Genomic DNA, 21,245 nt, shown 5'->3' with positions numbered 1-21,245 from the left:
ACATATTAGCTAATGGAAGTTAATTCATAATAACTAGTCTAATAAGGTTATTTGCATACAGCTGGCCATGTGAGGTAGGATTCAGAAAATAGCTTTGGATTAACGCTTACATTTTGAGGATTAACACACGTATTGGACTCTAAATCATTTCCAGCTTAGAGAGGTTAATACAGCTAGCTTCTGACTTAGTTTAAATAGTTATCTCAGTAGTTCACAACCTTTTCAATCTATTTAGTACAAAATCTGATTAAAGTCTCATGTCCTTCGAAACCTGTGTGACTTTCTTCTGTGAAACACAGAAAATTATATTTTTGAAAATGTTTCAACCATTTTTGTCTATATAATTAAAAAGGATCTATTTTTCCCTTTTTACAATATGTAATATAAGTCTCTGGTGTATCCAGAATGTATCTGTGAAGTTTCAGCTCAAAATACCCCACAGATCTTTTATTATACCTTGTCAAATTTGCCCTTTTTGGGTGTGAGGAAAAACACGCTGTTTTCGTGTGTGTACCTTTAAACGCAAATGAGCTGCTGCTGGAAAGGGGGCGAAGCCTTTACAGCTCAGTCTTCCGATAGTCCGTCAAACAACAAAACTGGGGAATCTCACAATTCTGACTTTTTTTCTTAAAAATTTTTCTCAGAATGTTGTATCTCACAATTCTGACTGAACAACTGGCGATTGCGTGTTATAAAGTCATAACTGCGAGATATAAAGTTGCGAAATATTTCTCAGAATTGCGACTTTATTTCGCTGAATTGCAAGTTTATTTTTCTATAGAAAAAAAGATCAGAATTGCGAGTTTGTATCATGCAACTGCGAGGAAAAAAGTTAAAATTGTGATAAAATTGTGTTTTTTTTTTTTTTTAATTCAGTGGTGGAAACGGGATTCCGTGCTAATGACTTTAATTCAAAAAAACACTGAGATGTTTTTCAGTATTATGGTGTTTTCTCATCAGGGCTGGGCTTGTTTGTTTCTGCCAATTTTTTTTTTCAGAATTGCATGATATAAACTCAAATTTTGAGGGGAAAAAGACTGATATGTTCTCAGGATTGCCAGGGTATAGCTCACAATTCTGACTTAACTCACAACTGCATGTTATAAAGTCAGAATTGATATATATATATATATATATATGTGTGACCCTGGACCACAAAACCAGTCTTAAGTCGCTGGGGTATATTTGTAGCAATAGCCAAAAATACATTGTATGGGTCAAAATTATCGATTTTTCTTTTATGCCAAAAATCATTAGGAAATTAAGTAAATATCATGTTCCATGAAGATATGTTGTAAAATTCCTACTGTAAATATATCAAAACTTAATTTTTGATTAGTAATATGCATTGCTAAGAACTTCATTTGGACAACTTTAAAGGCGATTTTCTCAATATTTTGATATTTTTGCACCGTCAAATTCCATATATTGAAATAGTCTCTGCCAAATATTGTTCTATCCTAACAAACCATACATCAATGGAAAGCTTATATATTCAGCTTTCTGGTGATGTATAAATCTCAATTTCGAAAAATAGACCCTTATGACTGATTTTGTGGTCCAGGGTCACACATTATATATATATATATATCTATATATATACATACATTATACTTTCATTGTTTGGTCAAAAAACCTCCAGAAAAACAGAAACTTACACAGGTTTGGAATGGCATGAGGGCGATTAAATTGTTAAAATTTTCATTTTCGGGGGAATGAATCCCTTTAAACACAATTTTACCTTCATTCCATGTTCATTGATGATTGTGCCACATACTGTCCGTTCTCTCCAAAACTTACCCTCTGGGGTGACTGTTTTCCATGGGTTTGGTGGGTACATGAAAGCAGCGTTCTGGATTTGGTCGTGAATGTCTTCATCCTCATTAAAGGGGAAGGTTCCACTGAGACTGACATAGATGATGACACCCACCGACCACATGTCCAGCGAGCGGTTGTAGCCCTTGTTGCGAAGCACCTCGGGGGCGAGGTACGCCGGGGTGCCTACCACCGAACGCCTAAAAGACTTCTCGCCAATAATACGTGCAAATCCGAAATCACACAGCTTCACCTGCAAGACAAACCAGTGAATAATGAGCTTTGCAATAAGCAGACACTGGGAGGAATTGGCTATTTTACTCGACTAGGACTGAGATGCACAAAAGACCAAAAAAATAACATCCTTTTGTTCTCGCGCTAGCTTTTAACACCACAGACGCCGTAATGATCAGTTGTCACGGTCTGAACGAAAGTCAAGTGAAATTATCACCCAGTTGGATGTGGTTACAATGTATCTCCTGCTGATCTACACTTTCCACCTTTGAAACATTTGTGCACAGCAACAAGCACCTGAGGACACGAGAACGGAGCACAGACGTTGACAGCTCTAGTTCCGCTTCCACCTTTGCAAAATATTTGTAAATGACACGCAGCGATTTGTTTAGTATTCTTCCAAAATGTTTGCCTGCGCTCAAACAGTGAGTCATCTTTCTGCTTGAGAGCTTCCAGAGACAAGCTCGTGCAGTAGACAGAAGAAACAATGGGAGGATAATTTAGAAATCTTTCATTAGAATGTAGAGACACACACAACCCTGTGCCTCGAACACACCACGAGAACGCTATAATTACCATCTTTTATTCTTGCACATTTACAAAAACAGATCCATTTATGTTAATTTCGGTGTGGCCTCACTTCATTCAGATATTTCCTTTCTTTTGTTGTCGCTTCTCGTTCCGTTCGGATTTTACTCACTTGTGGAAAAGAGTCAGCGGAGGCTAACAAAACATTCTCAGGTTTGAGGTCACAGTGAACAATGTTTTTGAAGTGAAGGTGCCGGAGAGCGATGAGAATCTAGGAACAGAGAGGAACGGCATTATTATTACAGTGCGCTATAAAACATAAAACGTCGTAAATAAAAACGCAAAAGCAAAGGTCCAGCTTTGCCATTTACATTCGCTTTAAATATTTATATGGGACTGTGTGTACTGATTGTTGCGCTGGAGTCAAGAGTGTGCGAAACACGGTGCCTGTGAGACGAACCTGCGTAACGAGAAACTTGGTGATGCGTTCTGGCAGCCTCCCCTTCTCACTTGACAGTATCATCTCCAACATGTCGCCATGGAGCTTTTCCATGACAACAAAGACACGCTCTGGTGTCTCGAACATGCACTCAAGGTTGACGATGCCAGGATGGTGGAGGTTCTACATAAGACAGATATGACCTCTATATTAACATCTGCATTTATTATAAAAATTCCAAAATTGTCAATATTGTAATATTTATGTTTAATATAAATCATTTTTATGGACAAATATATCTAATAAATAAAACATAAACAATACATTTTATTTACATACAATTTGTACTGAATCATAATAATAATAATACTAAATCTATTATATTACTTTGTTAATGTTAAAATAAATGAATTTTCTATTTCTACTCAATTTATTTATATATAATTACAAAGTCTGTATTGATATAGAAGAATTCATTAATCCATATTCTTATATTTTGTGTATACATATTACATCTGTTTATTACATTTAGCAGTTTTTTTTTTGTGTGTATATATACACACACACACACACACACATATATATATATATATATACTGTACACTGTCAATATTGTAATATTGATGTTTCAAATATGTTTAAAAAAAATTTACATACATAAATTTAATATGTACTAATTAATAAAAATGTATAAATTATATCTGTTAATATTTAAATGGATGAATTTTCTGTTTCTATTTAATTTCTATTTCTAATTTTTTAAATATCTATCTATCTATATAGATATAATATATATATCTATATAGATTAGTATATATATATATATATATATATATATATATATTAATATATATGTATGTAATGCATATAAAATTACACTGTTTGTATCGATATGGAAGAATTCATAAATCTGTATGTATTCATATTACATCTATGTTTGTCCATTTAGCAATTTTTGTATATACATACATACGTGTGTGTGTGTACACACATATATATATATATATATATATATATATTCAATATTTTAATGTATTTTAATATACTGAATAAATAAAAAAATCAATAATAAATCTTGTTTATAGAAATGTAATATGTATCGAATAATAATAATAGTTTGCTAATATTAAATAAATCTATTTTAATTTATTGTGTGTGTGTGTGTGTGTGTATATATATATATATATATATATATACATTTTATTTTAGAAATCTTATTTATAGAAATTTAATATGTACTAATAATAATAATAATACTATTATATTTGTTAATATTAAAATAAATTCATTTTATATTTCTATTAAATTTCTACTTCTAATTTTCTATTTTTATTCTTAGAATTATGCACAAACATACACACACACACACACACACACACATATATGCATATATATATATTGTGTGTGTGTGTGTGTATACATATTATATTAGTATCTGTCCATTACATGTAGCAATTTTTGTATTGTGGGTGTGTTATTTTTGTATTTACCTGGAGAATGGCAACTTCATTACGCAGTTGACTTTCCTGCTTGGTGGGAAATCGCAGCTTATCTATGATCTTGATGGCAACATCTCTGCCTGTTTTTCTGTGTTTTCCTGCGTTATATCAGAAAGGATGATTTATATTGCGGTGTAGTGCATTTTCCTCTTCATTTGTCAAGTATGGTTATATGTAAATGTTTATGTACATGTACATTATGTTTATGTACACTTTACAATTAATTGTAATTAAAGAAAGCTCTGTGCTGTATTTAAATATTAAAACATTTAAATACAATAAAAAACTCTTCTAATGTACAGATTCCAGAACACTTCCTAAACGGGTGCTCATGTCAGAGAACACCCTGTAAATAGACTGGGACATTACCTCCATATACAATGCCAAATTGCCCAGAGCCAAGTACTTCATCAGGGAAAATCTGATACACTGTGCTAATATCCTGTAAGAAAAACAGCAACAAAATGTAAGCGTCTGTGCCAAAAAGGGCTGTTCCCAAAGCTCAGAAGCTCTGCTTGATACATCAGATTTCTTCTGATCTAGTCTTTTTTTTATTTTGTACTGTAACAATGGCTGAATTCAGACCAGTAGCCTAAAGAGCTATTTCCACATCTCACTAGGACTGTGTCAGAAAGACTCGAGTAACCATGGCAACCCCATGGCCGAGCAGGTAATCAAAATAATCTCCAATAGAGGCATTGTGTGTTTATATCACACTGGAACTCAAGGTTGCAGGTATAGGCAAGCCGACAGGAACATCGAGCTCTTGCACATGGAAACAAAGCACGATGCAGAAAGAATATGAGATATATGCGTTTCTCAAATGTAAGAAAAAGCTTACCACATTCTCCTGGATCTGGCAGTTGGATACAGAGATGCTAATGGAGACCTCTTCTGTTGGTATAAATACAAACAAACAAACAAAAATCATTATGTCTCTCTTGTACTGAATGCCATCTTCTCAGATTTACACCTTTACTAATTTAACCTGAACACGAAATACATGACAATACAAAAAGTATTTAAAAAAAAAATTAGCCATGCTGCCTTTGCAAATAACTGAATATGTGTATGTTAAACAACTGAAATTATAACTAAAATAATAAAATCTAGTTTAAAATATTGTTATTAAATATCATAACAGTATATAAATAATGCTACAGTAACACTGGGGTTGTCAAGTACACCTTTTTTGTTATTATTTTATTTATTTATTTTATACCTTTTTCAGTTTGAATACTATATATCATTGAAAGTACCTCGAAATTATTTAATTTTTGTCAGGATGATCAACATCTAAGGTGCTCATTTTTCTTATTGAGTATAATAAATGGCCATAAATATTGCATTCTCCCAAATTTCTGAATGTGCCCTAGTGAAAAATAAATATACTAAAATGTTTTTAAACTACATTTATTTCATGCTACATATCCACCTTATTTTTCCCATGAATGGGTGCAGCCATTTGTAATTTTTTTGTCTCATCCACTTCCAGCTATTTTTAGCTGCACAAAAAGCTTGTTTTGCTGCTTGATATTGCAAACTGGCGTGTCTTACCATATTATTTTAATGTATTATCTTAATTATGAACACACTGGTTTGTAGTGCAAACTGTTTTACCGGTTACTGCACTTCGATATTCTTCTCGCTATTTCCCTATGGTGGATTATGAACCGGACGTCTAACACATTACCAGAAAACGGCTTACTTCCACATTGAAAAATAAGGTGGATACTACATAGTAAATATAGTATACTACAAATACATTTACATATTATGTACTTAATAAAAATACCCTGCAGTTGTACTTTTAGTAGTATACTTAACTGGTATTTTTTAAGGTCTGCTAAATTGGAACAGCTAATTTTGTACTTAATGCTCTTTAATTGTGCAGAAGTAGTGCTGAAGTCCAACTAAAGATATACTTTAGTATTTACTTTAAGTATATTTAATTGTGCTAAAGTGGAAATATTGCAAGTATACTTTAGGTCCACTTTAAATCTTACATTTAAAGACTGATATTATTTAAAGATCATACAATCCTCATCAACAGTGACATTAAAACATATAATATTTTATCTTTAATATTAAGAAATGTGCGTTGTGCACAAGTAGTACTCCAAATAAATTTTAATCACTTTGCATATTGGTAAATCTTCAAGGGGTTTTGTTTTTTTTTTTTTTTTTTTTTTTTTTTCACTCTAAAAATGCTGGGTTTAGCTTGTTGGGTCATTTTATTAGGTTATTTTTAGCATTTTTCCCAGGTGATGAGTAGTTTTTCTGTAACTCAGTTGCTGGGTCACTGTGCTGTCAATATAGATGATGAACACCCTTATATACTTAGCGATGGGTCAGTGTAGCCCAATGTTGGGTAGTCTGTGTCAAACCGGTTAAAACTGGATACATTTGTCAGTGGTCATTTTATGTTCTGTCCTGAGAGAAAACAACTGACGGGAAACTTCCTGAATCAAATTAAGATATGTATTACACTGTATTCCTATCAAATTATTATGACTACTGTATAACTAGGAACACATCTGTAATCTCATAAATTTCCTTTATTGTTTAAATGTACTCCGCAGCTAACGTCTGCTTGGAACACTAGCCTAAACAAAGCATTCACCGGATCACAATTAAAGTTTCACTTCCCGCCAAACGAATGTGCGACCAGGGCTGAAACCCTGCTCTTCAGAAATCTACGGGTGACGTCACGGACACTACGTCCATGTTTTTTACAGTCTATGGCTGAAACACATCGCGACGTCACTGTTATGTGTAACAAACAAACGTTTCCACTGACTACAGCAGGATCGCTACTGATAATGCGCCATCGTTTAACGGGTTGACAAGATGGCATGAGGTAAAAAAGTAAAGGTAAAGGTCCTAAAATCTTTACTGAATGTTTTCAAAGATTTTATGATTGTAAAAGACTCACTTGACATTTAATAGGTAAGTATTGTATGTGAACTGTTCTTGTCATATATATATATGGGCGTCGGAAGCAAAATAAATGTGGGTGGGTCCTCCCCCCAAAAAAATTTAAATTTGTAATTAGGGTTTTTTTTTACGCAAACGACCCGAGTTCGCGTCCGCCTATTGCCGAAATTGTTCTTCTGCCTTTTCACATCTCATTTTACATCGGAAAGGCATTTGTTTTCAATAAAAATAAAAATTAAGAATATATATATATATATATATATATATATAAACAGATTTAAAATGAAAAACCGTTAATAGGTTGACTGACCCAGCACTTTGTCAACTCAAAAGGTTCATGTATAAAACCTAACAAGTGTTCTGTCCAATATTTATCCAGCGCTGGGTTGCCAAATAACCCAGAAATGGTTGTTTTTAACCCAGTGTACGCATAGAATGTATTTAAATTATGATCAACAAGGTATTTATCAAATGCAGTACATATTTGTACACAATATAATGTTACAACTGCACTGCATTTCTGTATTTCTTGTGTTTCCCCCCAGAAACATTCTAAGGGTCTTTGCATGAGCCCCTAAATGTTTCACCATGAAGTTCATACTGTGGTGGCTGTGATGGCCCCCGTGAGATATGCCCTTGGCGATGACAGGCATAAGTGCGTGCTGGATGGCCATCTCCCACATGCGGGCCACGTCCTGTCCCACACCGCTAATAAGCACGCTGCTTCCGTAGCACGGCGTTCCCCCGTCAGCTCGAGCTAGGTTCTCTCCCACATAGTACACAAGAGATGCTGTGGCAATCTCAAAGCAATGTGGGTTGGCACCCTCAGGCAGAAGGTTGAATGTTTTCGCTGGTTCCAGAGACAGCACCTCAGATAGAGGAATTTCCTGTTGGAAAGGGTTAAGAGGTCTTATCTGAAAGATGAAACTTCAAAGATATTGCAGAGACATGTGTGGATCTGATGTGTGTGGTGATCCATGAAACCTATCAAGACAAACTATCAACATTATCAAAAGGAATGATGAAAGCCCTCAAGATACTTCCTAGATTAATTTGTTAATGTGCGTTTTAAGTGTCAGACTTGATTTTTTTGACTTGAAGTTACCTTATAGTATTTGCTCCCAGTGTCATTCTGGAATAGGGTAATACACTTGCTGTCAAGTCGCCAGTAATGTCTCTTACGCTAGTGTGAAAACAACAACAATAACAGTTTAGAGAAAAGATCATGTACAGTATGAAAAGTTCACTTGGTATTTCACCTATTAATTCATAAGATTTATAATGGAAACACAGAGCACTTACCAAAGTGTCTTTGCTGGTGAAATGCACAAGCCAGCCTTCTTTCATAACATTGCTGCTTTTCCTCTTGGTGTGTTTGACAGACTGAACCACCCGCATAAGTGGGATGTTGTTGCTGGTGGAAGGGCTTATAAACATGGTGACATGTCAAAACCTTCTAGAACATGTCAATTGCAGGTCAAAAACTATTTCATAGCATTAGAATACTAGTCTAGGAACTGTCTAGTTCCTTTTTTAGTTTGTTCTTGACCTCAAACAGAAAAACATGAACAACACATTTTAACTCAGATTGTTACCTAGAACACAGCAAAACTAATAGTGAATTCAGTTTTTAATGAGTGTATTTTCTGTATTTGTCCTTAATATTAAAGGAGAAGTCCACTTCCAGAACAAAAATGTACAGATTGTACAGCCATAAAGAAATTACGTTTTTTTGAGCGAAACATTTCAGGATTTTTCTCCATATAATGGACTGATATGGTGCCCCCATTTTGACCTTCCAAATAAATACAGTTTTAATGCGGCTTCAAATGATCCCAAATGCTGTTGTAAATGATCCCAGCCGAGGAAGAAGGGTCTTATCTAGCGAAACGATCTGTTATTTTCATAAAAATAATACAATTTATATACTTTTTACTGTCAAACACTCGTCTTGTCTTGCTCTGCCTGAACTGTTTTTTTTTCTGGTTCATGACAGTTAGGGTATGTTTAAAAAACTCCCATCTCATGTTCTCCCTCAACTTCAAAATCGTCTTATATTGCTGTTTTACCTTTTTTGTTGAGGGTGTTTGATCTTCTTTGCATGTTCACTTTGCAAAGACTGGGTCGGTACTTCTGCAGGTGTGTAGGATGATTTTAAAATGATTTTTGAAGTTGAGGGAGTTTTTCGACATACTATCTTGAGAGAGAATACACAGAGTTCAGGGAGAGCAAGCACAAGCTTTTGAGATTAAAAAGTATATAAACTGTATTTTTTTTAATGAAAATAACTGATCGTTTTGCTAGATAAGACCCTTCTTCCTCGGCTGGGATCATTTACAACCGCATATGGGATCGTTTGAAGCCGCATTTAAACTGCATTTTGGAAGTTCAAAATCGGGGCACCATAGCAGTCCATTATATGGAGCAAAATCCTGAAATGTTTTCCTCAAAAATCATAATTTCTTTACAACTGAAGAAAAAAAGACTTGAATATCTTGGATGACAAGGGGGTGAGTACATTATCTGTACATTTTTGTTCTGGAAGTGGACTTTAAGTATTTTTATTTTATATAATGTCCGTTATACTATAATAGTTACGCTACCATTCAAAAGTTTGGGGTCAGGAAAATTGTTTTTATTTAAGAATTTAAGGGCCAGTTTTTACTAAACAATACTAAAATCAGTGCCGATGGGAGGGGAAATTTCTGCGGGTGATTTACTAACAACACGCAAATTAAAGAACACAGATGCAACATCTAATTTACATATCGACCAATGCAGTATATACCAAGCACAGCGCAAATTAGCGTAGTCGCAAATAAGAATAAATAAAGAAGTCACAGTACATTGAAACCAACCAGAGGCCAAAAAATTAATGCTTGCTACAAGTTTTGACAGACCTGGTATTGTGTGACTCCTAGTTGAGGGTTCCAAGTCATCTTTTATTTCCTAAAGCAAATTAAAAATAACATGGCTTGGCAAACAGTATGTTCGAATAATGTGTTCTACTGGCATTCCAAATAAATGAATACGTGTGGGACAAAATCCTTTCTACCACACGCTCTCTGTTGTCTGTGGTGCCTCCTCACACAGAAAACATTTTTTCACAGAAAAATTAACCAGAATTAGTGTTGGGGAAAGTTACTTTAAAGTAATGTATTACAATATTACATTACTCCCTAAAAAAGTAACTAATTGTGTTACCTAGTTACTTAGCAATGCATTCCGTTACTTTTGCATTACTTTTCTCATCAGGGCTGGCCTTGCCTTGCTTGGCAAATTTATGTCTGTTTTTTTTTCTCTGAATTGCGTGACATAATCTCACAATTGCAAGTTATAAATTAAGAATTGCAAGAAATATACTCGCAATTCTGACTTTTCTACTTGGTATTGTGAAATATAAATTCGCAAAAGATGTTTATATCTCATGATTGTGGCTTAATAAGTCTCATTTGCTTGTTATAAAATCAAAAACTTACAATTCTGAAAAAAAAAAAAGTCACAATTGTGACTTTATTTTCTCACCAAATCTGACGTTATAACCCGTAGTTGAGAGTTTATATCACACATTTTTGACCTAATTTCTCAGAATTGCAAGTTTATATCTCACAATTCGGAGAAAAAATGCCAGAATTGCGAGTTTGTATCAAGCAATTCTGAGAAAAAAGTCAGAATTGCAAGATGTAAACTCGCAATTGTGAAAAAAAGTCGGAATTGTGAGGGAAAATTAGCAATTATCTTTTTTTAAAATTCAGTGGCAGAAACAGGCTTCCATAAAAAAGGTCAGCAATCTTCAGCAATTAAAAAACGAAACAAATGTTATATTTATCTAAAGTAATTTTTGCTTATTAGTATGGCTGAATTGTATCATCAAAGGTCAGCAGCAAAAACATTGGTTAAAAAATGGGACTAAATAAGGATGTTTGTGTTATTTAACTTATGTAATTATTGCAGGTTTGCATAATGTTCTGAATTTGCATTTCACAGTTTTTATTCATTCTGAGGAATACTGATCGAGATGAATAAACACATGTTCACATTTAGTCTAGAACTACAGTAAGCATTATGTACAGCGCCAACTGCACTTACTCCAGAAGTAACCGGTGTTACTTGCCTGAAAAAGTAACTCAAATATTTTCTTGTAAATTAAAAAGTATTGCATTACTTTACTAGTTACTTAAAAAGTAATCTGATTACATAACTTGCGTTACTTGTAATGCATTACCCCAACACTGTTTCGTACATTTTAAATTGTAATATTTTAAAATATTGAATAAATGCATCTATGGTGAGCATAAGAGACTTTTGAGAAAAAATTACTGACCCCAAAATTTTGAACAGTGGTAATAAAACATTTATTTCTTTATTTTGCATCCAGTATTTTTTATGCAGTCACTGACTGAGACCTGTGCGTATTTTTGGACAAACATCAACTATTTGTTATCTTTGTTTTGTTTATAGTGCTTCTAGAGGTGATGAGGAGCTACCTGATGATTCTGTTGGATTCATCTGGATCTTGGTCTTGGAAATCTCCAAGCTCACAATGTCCGGCTTCCAAAAGAGCAGCGGAGTCTACCACCAGAGACTCTTCCATGTCATCGATAAGTGGACTATGTCTGTCCCCATCATGGTCATCACAACCCTCCTCCATGACCACATCAGATTCAGCACCGGGACTCAACAGATCTATGAGCCGTGATAAGAAAAGGATTGGAGCGAGCACGAAAGCAAACCAAGACAAGTAAGTCACGTGATGCATAATGTGTGAAATAAGCTGTCAGTTTAACACCACCAACCATAGAAAGCAGAACATGAAAATGAGCAGTTTCAAATTTCCATTCAGAAAAAGTACTTTTAATAATATCATATTATAATATAAATAGGGAAAGTTATAATATAGCCCCCATTGCAGTTAAGAGCATTATGCTCTTTTTCATTTTACACTTACTGTTAATGTACAGAAAGAAATTCCATTTTTATTGGTCTGGTATTATAGAAAATAATGTAAATTGATAAGAATATCAATTTTAGCATAACTATCATAAGTGATGTAAACAAACAGATTTAGTCGTACAACATTACCCCATTTTTTCATCCGAGCACATTATGTGTTTCATGTTCAAATAAATGTTTTTGTCGTCAAACTGCAGCGTTGAATCGCATGAAGACGCTAAAGTTAGACTTGCCTCCGTTTCTTGACACCTCTCCGAGGCAGTTGTTTGGCACTTTGGGTGCACATCGTTTATGGCAGTTGAATTTGCAGTCTGAGACAGTGTGAGGGAAAAGAGAGTAGAGAAGAATGACAGAGCGACAGAGAGAGGGAGAAAGAGTTAAAGGGGGGAGCGAGGGAGAGAGTTTACTACCAATCTGGCGCATAAACATATGAGTTCCTGTTGTGCTGGTGGCTGACAGGCTGAGACCTCGCACATTGAACACATGAACATTAAAGCTGTTTGTAACAGCCCAGCCAACTGCACTCTTTACTGCTTGGCACATGGCATATATTCCTCTTACACAAACACATCGTATATAAAAAGCAGCTGTTGTGTCACTTTATATTCGTGCTCTGTTCTAGATGACACAAAAGGATCAACAAATTTTGTGATCTGTTACACTGATGGTTGCGGTGTAATCAGAATGTAAGATCTGTAAAGCAAGCATCAATAAATTACATATTGGCACCTAATAGACTAAAAATAGACAACATTTTGAAAATACAGATACTATTTTTGTAGCATATACTTTGTACTACTGTGCAGCACATTTAATTTATGCATGTAAGCTAATACTAGCAGTGCACAACCATAGCACACTGTGCTAAGTGCTGTCTCCCACAATGCAATGCATGCAACTTGCATTAAACTATAGCAATGGACTCTTTTTTTTTAATTTCCAGGGTTCTCAGAAGCAGAAATCCAGGGTACTTCTATAGAGATGAATGGAAACTTCAACAAATATCATTTTTTTGCATTCACATTTGCTCTAATAGCAGAAAAAAAGAAAAAAAAAAATCATGATAGCTTTCTATAAGGTTGCAAAAAAGGAAAAAATTTAGAGAGATTAATTACATTTGTCAGGAGAGAGAGACACTCTCTCAGCCATTGTATTAGAAACACATTAAGAGCATTAAGTAGGTTTTCTGTCATTTAATGCCAAGGTAATGTAACACAAATTATTAGTGTTATAAATGTAGTATATTTTCAAATATATATAGTATACCAGTCAAAGTAAGATTGTTAATGTTTTTAAAGAAGTCTCTTTGGCTCACCAAGCCTGCATTTATTTGATCCAAAGTACAAATAATTTTCAGCATCATTGCTCCAGTCTTCAGTGCCACATGTTCCTTCAGAAACAATATGCTGACATGTTCAAGAAACATTTATTATTATTATTATTATCAATATTTAAAACAGTTGAGTACATTTTTTTCAGGATTCTTTGATGAATAGGAAGATCAGCATTTATCTGAAGTAAAAAAAATTTGTAACATTAAACACTATACCATTAAAAAGCTTTTTTTTTTTTTTTGGTAAAGAAATTAATACTTTTATTTAGCAAGGTTGCTTTAAATTGTGATAGACATTTATAATGCTGCAAAACATTTCTATTTCAGATAAATGCTGTTCTTCTGAACTTTCCATTCATCAAAGAAACAACTGAAATAATTCTACTCATCTGTTTTCAACATAATAACAATATTAAATGTTTTTGAGCAGCAAATCAGAATATTAGAATAATTTCTGATGGATCATGTGACTGGGTAATGATGCTAAAAATTCAGCTTTGAAATCAAAGGAATAAATTACATTTTTAAATATATTCAAATAGAAAACAGCTATTTTAAACAGAAAAAATATTTCAAAATTGTACTGTTTTTGCTGTACTTTGGAGGCTTGGTGAGCAGAAGACACTTCTTTAAAACACTGGTTCTCAATCCTGGTCCTAGGGGCCCCCTGCTCTGCACATTTTGCATTTCTCCCTTATTTAATGCACCTGATTGAAATCATCAGCTAGTTAGTTCAGTTCACAGATCTCTCTCCTAATGAGCTGATGATCTCAATCAGGTGTGTTAAATAAGGGAGACATGCAACATGTCAAGAGCAGGGGGCCCCCAGGACTAGGATTGAGAACCACTGCAAAAACATTAAAAATGTTACTGTTTAAAAACTTTTGACTAGTAGTGTAAAAAAAAAAAAAAGTTGCTAAATTTACGATGTTAATAACTGTGGCAATGCGTAATCAAAGTCTGTGATACAGGCCTGTTTCATCCAAGATTTTTAATATTTCCATTGCAACTGATTATTTTACCATATTGCCAAATTTTTTTTTTTTTACACAAAGCTCAATTAAAAATTAATGGAAAGTAACCTTTATTTCAAGCATGCTTTAAATTAAACACTGAACATGGTGTATCTTTATGTGACAGAAATATTAAGTCATATGAAGTTACAAATTCAGCCAATATTTGCATACTGTTTCATATTTATGTTTTTAAAAAAATAGTATGCAGTACACTAGTATTTCAATTTGAACTGCTGAGCCTCATTATCTGTCTAAAACAGTCAATCATTTATATAACAGCAAAACATCATATCTGCTGGAGAAATTATAGTGAATATTATATTAAACACATTTGTGTACTTACCATAATTTGTGTAATTAGTTTTAATGGATATTGTGAATAAATTGCAATGCTTTCTGGACAAAGTAATGATTCACAGCAATTAGTAATCATTTTCCAATGGTGGCTCAGATGAGTTAATACAGTTTTATTACAGAGTTACACGGAAACATCAGCATCAGTGGGGATTTAGACGAGGCACGATATTATGCAAAGCAATAAGATGCTAAAACAATTACTGTATGACAATACAAAGTGTAATATTTTCGATACAAATCAAGCTTAAAATATTAAGGAGAAGCTCGTACCTTTGCACTGTAGTCCCTGACGAAACAGGCCCTTGAGGAGCTTCTTGCAGTGCTGGCAAACGGTGGGGCGCGTGTAGGAATGAATGACAAATGTGTGTGGCACCTTCACTTTAGACAGCAGGATCTTGTCTAACTCTATTGGCCGACCTATATAGGACTGAGAGTTGGAGCGGCCTCTTCCAGGAAAGATGTCAGATGGTGTTTTTTGCTGTGAACAAATAATGTAGTGTTTCGTGATGCATAGTCACAGGTTTAACTGTATTTTTAGTACATTGTTTTTTTTTTTTTATAAATGTCAGTTCAGGGTAATCTGTTAAATTATATTGGGGCAAGTTGTCACACTGCAATGAATTTAGATTATTCACGATTAATCGCAATTAATCGCATCCAAAATAAACAGTTTTGTTTACATAATATATGTGCATGTACTGTGTATATTTATTAATTATATATAAACACACACACACACACATGCATGTATATATTTAAGAAAAATATGTTGTTTATATATTAATGTGTATATATAATATTAATTAGTGCTGTCAAGCGATTAATCATGATTAATCACATCCAAAATAAAAGTTTTTGTTTGCATAACAGATGTGTGTATACTGTGTATATTTATTATGTACATATAAATACACACATACAGTATATATTTTGAAAAATTCACATGCATTTACATGTAAATATTTTGAATGTATAAACAACATTTTTCTTAAATATATACTGTTCATGCATGTGTGTTATTCATATTTACATAAAGATACACAGTACACACATATATTATGTACACAAAAACTTTTTTTTAGATGCGATTAATCCTTTGACAGCACTAATAATTTTATGAATATAAAGTAAATACATGTAAATATTTTCAACATATATTCGGTATGTGTGTGTGTTTATATATACATATTATTTAAATAAAAACTTTCGATTTGGATGTGATTAATCACAATTAATCATTTGACAGCACTATTTCATATTTTGGAGTTTTTCAATAACTGTTTTATACTGAAGGTTTTTTAGTAAAAAAAAAAGCTTATAACAGGTTGTTTAATGGCAGGTGTTATTGTGACAACTTACCCCTACAGAGTGTGACTACTGGGGTATGTTGTCACAAAACAACTATATATTTAATCCTGGGCAATACAAGTTTAAATATTAAATAGATTTCAGCCAAGACTTTAAGGTATGTGTTTATACAGAAACGATCTTCCAAAAATACTTTTTTTTTTAAGGATTTAAGCAACATTTTTTGGAGAAACCTGTGACTGTGCTTTTTCAGCAGTCGTTACATTTTGCAAATGCTATCAAAAGCAAATCAAAAGTATTCATTTGTCACACAAGTTCACAGGTACTAACCCGAGCCAAGTCAGCTCCACACCGCTGTCGATTAGGTGAACAAAAAACACGAGGGCTCTACGAGGTTCATGCTGAGGGAGATTGTTGTATATGCTGAGCTTTGATGAATTTGCATCAACTCAGAACAACAACTTTCTCATCAAGCTGATCTTTAATGTGCTGCTGATTGGCAGAGATGCAGATGTCTTACCACCTGTTGTGAATAGATCTGACATCACGCAGGTGTGCATAATCAACTATTCAATGTGCTCTAAAGAAAGAAAATGATCAATAGCTTCCTGTTGCCATGTTGTACACTTCACCAAAGGCCTTAAGTAGATTCACGTGGAAGGTAAGGCAATCGTAGTTCAGCTAAAGTACAGATGCAGTTCATTTGCTGTAACCTGTCTAGGTGTAGGGAACATATTAGAGAGCAGTTAACAGATGTTTGATTCTCCCGTCAGCAGCCGATTAACAGTTTTCTTCAAACAAACTCTACATGTGTACCACAACATTTCTTGTGTCAGGTTAAAATGTCTCAACCTCTTGAAGAAAAGAGCTCTCTATCTGGCTTAATAAGCTTCAAAACAGATTAAACTGATTTCATTTTTCATACTGCATACAACAGGGGATGTATGACAGACAAAATATCACACGGCGGTTAGTTAGAGCTGAATTAGTTAGTGCCTACCTCCATGCTAGGACTGACAGGAGACTGGGCAGGAATGAAAAGATGTGTGGGGAGAGGTAGAGAGAGACAGACAGAGATTGAGTAGTGTTAATAAACAGGACAAGCATGCAGCACCAGCATAGGGTGAACAAACAGGGACCAAATCTATGATCTCTCAAAACATCAGACAATATTAGGGGAATGTAACTCTTCCATTTGTAAGATTCATGTGGGTCGTATTTTATATTTGAACATTTACACTGCCGTTCAACAGTTTTTGATCAATACGATTTTAATGTTTTTAAAGAAGTCTCTTTAGTTCCATTTATTTGATCAAAAATACAGAAAAAAATAATATTATGAAATATTATTGCAATTTAAAATTTCTATTTTAATAAAATTTAAAACATAATTTATTTCTGTGATGCAAAGCTGAATTTTCAGCATCATTGCTCCAGTCTTTAGTGTCACATGATCCTTCAGAAATCATACTAATATGCAGATATGCAGATGCTGCTTAATATTTTATTGGAACCTGTGATACTTTTTTAAGGATTCTTTGATGAATAAAAAGTTAAAAAGAACAGCATTTATTTAAAATTGAAATCTTTTCTAACAGTATAAGTCTTTACTATCACTTACTATCATTTATCAATTAAACACATCCTTGCTTAATAAAAGTATACATTTCTTTCAAAGAAAGAAAGAAAGAAAAAATGTACTGACCCCAAACTTAGTTTATATTGTTACAAAAGATTTCTATTTTAAATAAATGTTGTTCTTTTTAATGTTTTATTCATCAAAGAATCCTGAATAAAAAACATCACAGGTTCCAACAAAATATTAGGCAGCACAACTGTTTCCAACACTGATAATAAATCAGCATATTATAATGATTTCTGAAAGATCATGCAACACTGAAGATAGGAGTAATGATGCAGAAAATTCAGCTTTGCATCACAGGAAAAAATAATATTTTAAAGTCTATTAAAACAGAAAACCGTTAAGTTGCAACAATATTTCACAATATTAAAGTTGTTTCTGTGTTTTTAATCAAATAAATGCAGCCTTGATGAGCAGAAAAGTCAAATGTTTAAAAAAACATTTAAAATCTTACTGATCCCAAACTTTTGAACGGCACTGTACATTTCATTATGGTGTGAATCTAATTTTGTCATCAAACTCACCAGTAAAGCTTCGTCAGAGGTGCTGGGAGACGGTTCGGCAGACACAGAGCGAGTGTTGGTCAGGCCGGTGAGGGACACGTTAGATAGTCGTCGTTTACGGATGCCGCTGCAGTTGTTTGGGATTTTGAAGGCACACCGTTTGTGGTAATTCAGCCCACAGCCTAGCACAAAGATAGTGACAAAAGACCATTACACGGTGGTCTGTTTATGCTAATGGAAAGCTGACAGAAGTGAAATGTTTAGACATTTACCTTCACACTTAAGCCCCTGCCTCACTAAACCCCACAGCATCTCTCCACAGTGATCGCAGAACGCTGGAGCTCGATATGAATGAACGAACAGGGCGTGAGGTCTGATCTGAAAATCCTCCACAGTAGCTGAGGCTGAAAGTCAGAAACAACACACAAAAAAGCTAAATGTTGATTTTTCATCTATTTTGATCCAAAGTAAGATCCAGTAGAGCACATACAGTGTCTTTTTCCTCAAATACATGTAATATGTTGTAGTACATTAGCTAGTTTTCATTTATCACAATTACATGACCGTAAATAATACGGTACTTTTGTTTTGTAGTAGATGTAACAAATTATGATTTATGTCTTTCTGTATTCAGTCGAAAAGAAATGAACGTTTTTGAGGAAAACATTTCAGGATTTTTCTCCATATAGTGGTTTTTAATGGTGGTTGAATGTCCAAATTAAAGTTTTACTGCAGCTTTAAAGGGCTTTGCACGATCCCAGCTGAGGAATAAGGGCCTTATCTAGTGAAACGATTGGTCATTTTCTTAAAAAAAAAAAAAAAAAACACTAATGCGAGATTAGTTCATCTTTGTACCTCAGTTCAAAAAGGTAGGAAAGGCAGAAAAACTCCATCTCATTTTCTCCTCCAACTTCAAAATCGTCTGCCATCGTTGTTTTACCTTTATTTTGTAAAAGGTGTTTGTCTTTCTTTGCATGTTCACTTTGTAAACACTGGGTCAGCACTTCCACTTACGTCATGCATGAGCGATTACATAATGCATGTGTTTGAGCTAGTGCGAGACAAGCATTTATGATTAAAAAGTATATAAATGTTCATTGGTTTTAGAAAATGGCAAATTGTTTTGCTAAATAAGACCCTTATTCCTCGGCTAATGTTGTGTAGAGCACTTTGAAGCTGCATTGAAACTGCAATTTTGACCTTCAGCCTGTTGGAAGTCCACTATATGGAGAAAAATCCTGGAATGTTTTCCTCAAAAAACCTTTCTTTTTGCCTGAAAAAAGAAAGACATGAACATCTTGGATGACATGGGGTGAGTAAATGAATCAGCACTCTCAGCAAAAAATAGTAGTTAAGTTGTAACTTGGACACTATCCTAAGTTACAAAAGCTAAGAAGTGCCTTATTTACAGCTAAATATCTGTACCTTAAAGGTACATATTCATACATTTTGAAAGCGTACTGCCCCAGTGACAGTTTTGTACCTTTTTGAGGTTTTGTGGTATTAGCTGGTTTGTTGCACTTTAAAACATTCCATCCATCCTTATTTAAAAAACTGTATAAAAAATTAATCTAAAACTAAATTAGGTTGACACCCTCATGTAAGCTTACTCTCAATTCTAATTTTAGCTATTTATTTTCACCCTGTAAGGCACCCAGCTAATAAGCAAATAATCAAGCTATAATTAATAAAGTGCCTGAGCTTGACCACAGCATATTTCTGTGCTGTACACTTTCATAGAAATATGTCCTTAAATTACAACACTAGCATTGTAATTTTTTACTGAATAACAGGAATGACCCCTGTGTCTTGCTCTAGAGCACAATAACAGTAGAATAAATATTATATTAAAAATGTATTATAATTATTTATGTGGAGAAACATAATTTGCACAAAAGGAAATGCTGAAAGAAGCTTGAAAGAGAGGGTTGAGACACATTTTAGTAACATACTTTACCCCCAACAGCATGTGGGCTTTAATGCCAAATATATCCTTTCACTTGTTTTAACAGTTACTGAATAACTGTTTGACATTCAACCAAAGTGAAAATCGTGAGTCTTTTGTCTCTTAATATGTGATTGTTTCAGGGTTTCTCATTAGCTGCGTAAATCTGCAACATTTGATGATCCATGACTCACTTCACTTTAACAACCACAATTACACTTCACAATTACAACATTAAAACTGATCAAATTACCTCAGATTTGATCTTTTTCATTATTCTCAGCTAACTGTCCTGATACTTGCAATTAATGTGATTTGTGCATTTTATTTTAAGTTGCTTTGGTAAAACTGCATCTGGTAAAAACATCAATGTAAATCCTTTGTATTCATTAAAGGATATGCAATAGCTGATGAGAGACGTCAAGTTTTGACAACCTTAAACTCTGAAACATCTGTTATTTGTGCGCAATTGTGGTTGTTCAAGTGAAGTGAGTCATAGATCATCCAAAGTACTTAATTTCCAATTTACAACTTCAAATCATAATTAAAGTTGTTTTCCCATAACAACTCACATAAATAACCACAGTTTTTGTTTGCATTATTTGGACTTTCGACTTCATGAGGGAATTTGCTTCGCTCTTAATCCCAGCAGCACTGAGTAAACATGTCATGATTAAAAAGGCAAACAAATGTTGCAGAGGGAGTTATATCTTTATTTTATGAACCGTCCTCTTTC

General features: G+C 33.8%; 2 protein-coding genes across 3 annotated transcripts in view; one reads left to right on the top strand and one right to left on the bottom strand.

Annotated features, from left to right (window-relative positions):
• prkd1 (protein kinase D1) overlaps window positions 1-21,245 on the bottom strand; it is a 56,636-nt gene that overhangs the window by 3,557 nt on the left and 31,834 nt on the right. The window contains exons 3-17 of one of the 2 annotated variants that reach the window (XM_051133375.1): window positions 18,837-18,968; window positions 18,586-18,746; window positions 17,420-17,443; window positions 15,382-15,589; window positions 12,639-12,716; window positions 11,940-12,138; window positions 8,755-8,878; window positions 8,558-8,635; window positions 8,054-8,339; window positions 5,357-5,409; window positions 4,885-4,957; window positions 4,507-4,613; window positions 3,038-3,199; window positions 2,750-2,848; window positions 1,801-2,068 (exon numbers count right to left, since the gene is read on the bottom strand). In XM_051133375.1, the coding sequence (XP_050989332.1) occupies window positions 1,801-2,068; window positions 2,750-2,848; window positions 3,038-3,199; window positions 4,507-4,613; window positions 4,885-4,957; window positions 5,357-5,409; window positions 8,054-8,339; window positions 8,558-8,635; window positions 8,755-8,878; window positions 11,940-12,138; window positions 12,639-12,716; window positions 15,382-15,589; window positions 17,420-17,443; window positions 18,586-18,746; window positions 18,837-18,968 (2,052 nt within the window). The remainder of the gene's footprint in view (window positions 1-1,800; window positions 2,069-2,749; window positions 2,849-3,037; window positions 3,200-4,506; window positions 4,614-4,884; window positions 4,958-5,356; window positions 5,410-8,053; window positions 8,340-8,557; window positions 8,636-8,754; window positions 8,879-11,939; window positions 12,139-12,638; window positions 12,717-15,381; window positions 15,590-17,419; window positions 17,444-18,585; window positions 18,747-18,836; window positions 18,969-21,245) is intronic. The other variant, XM_051133376.1, reaches the window with a different exon arrangement.
• Window positions 12,089-21,245, top strand: part of g2e3 (G2/M-phase specific E3 ubiquitin protein ligase) — a 102,602-nt gene continuing 93,445 nt past the window's right edge. The window contains exon 1 of the mRNA XM_051133378.1: window positions 12,089-12,193. The gene's annotated coding sequence lies outside the window, so the exon portion shown is untranslated. The remainder of the gene's footprint in view (window positions 12,194-21,245) is intronic.

Source organism: Labeo rohita, chromosome 17, assembly GCF_022985175.1.
Source record: "Labeo rohita strain BAU-BD-2019 chromosome 17, IGBB_LRoh.1.0, whole genome shotgun sequence".
Lineage (NCBI taxonomy): Eukaryota > Metazoa > Chordata > Actinopteri > Cypriniformes > Cyprinidae > Labeo > Labeo rohita.
Note: the sequence above shows the minus strand (reverse complement) of the source record. Positions and strands in the feature narration are given on the sequence as shown.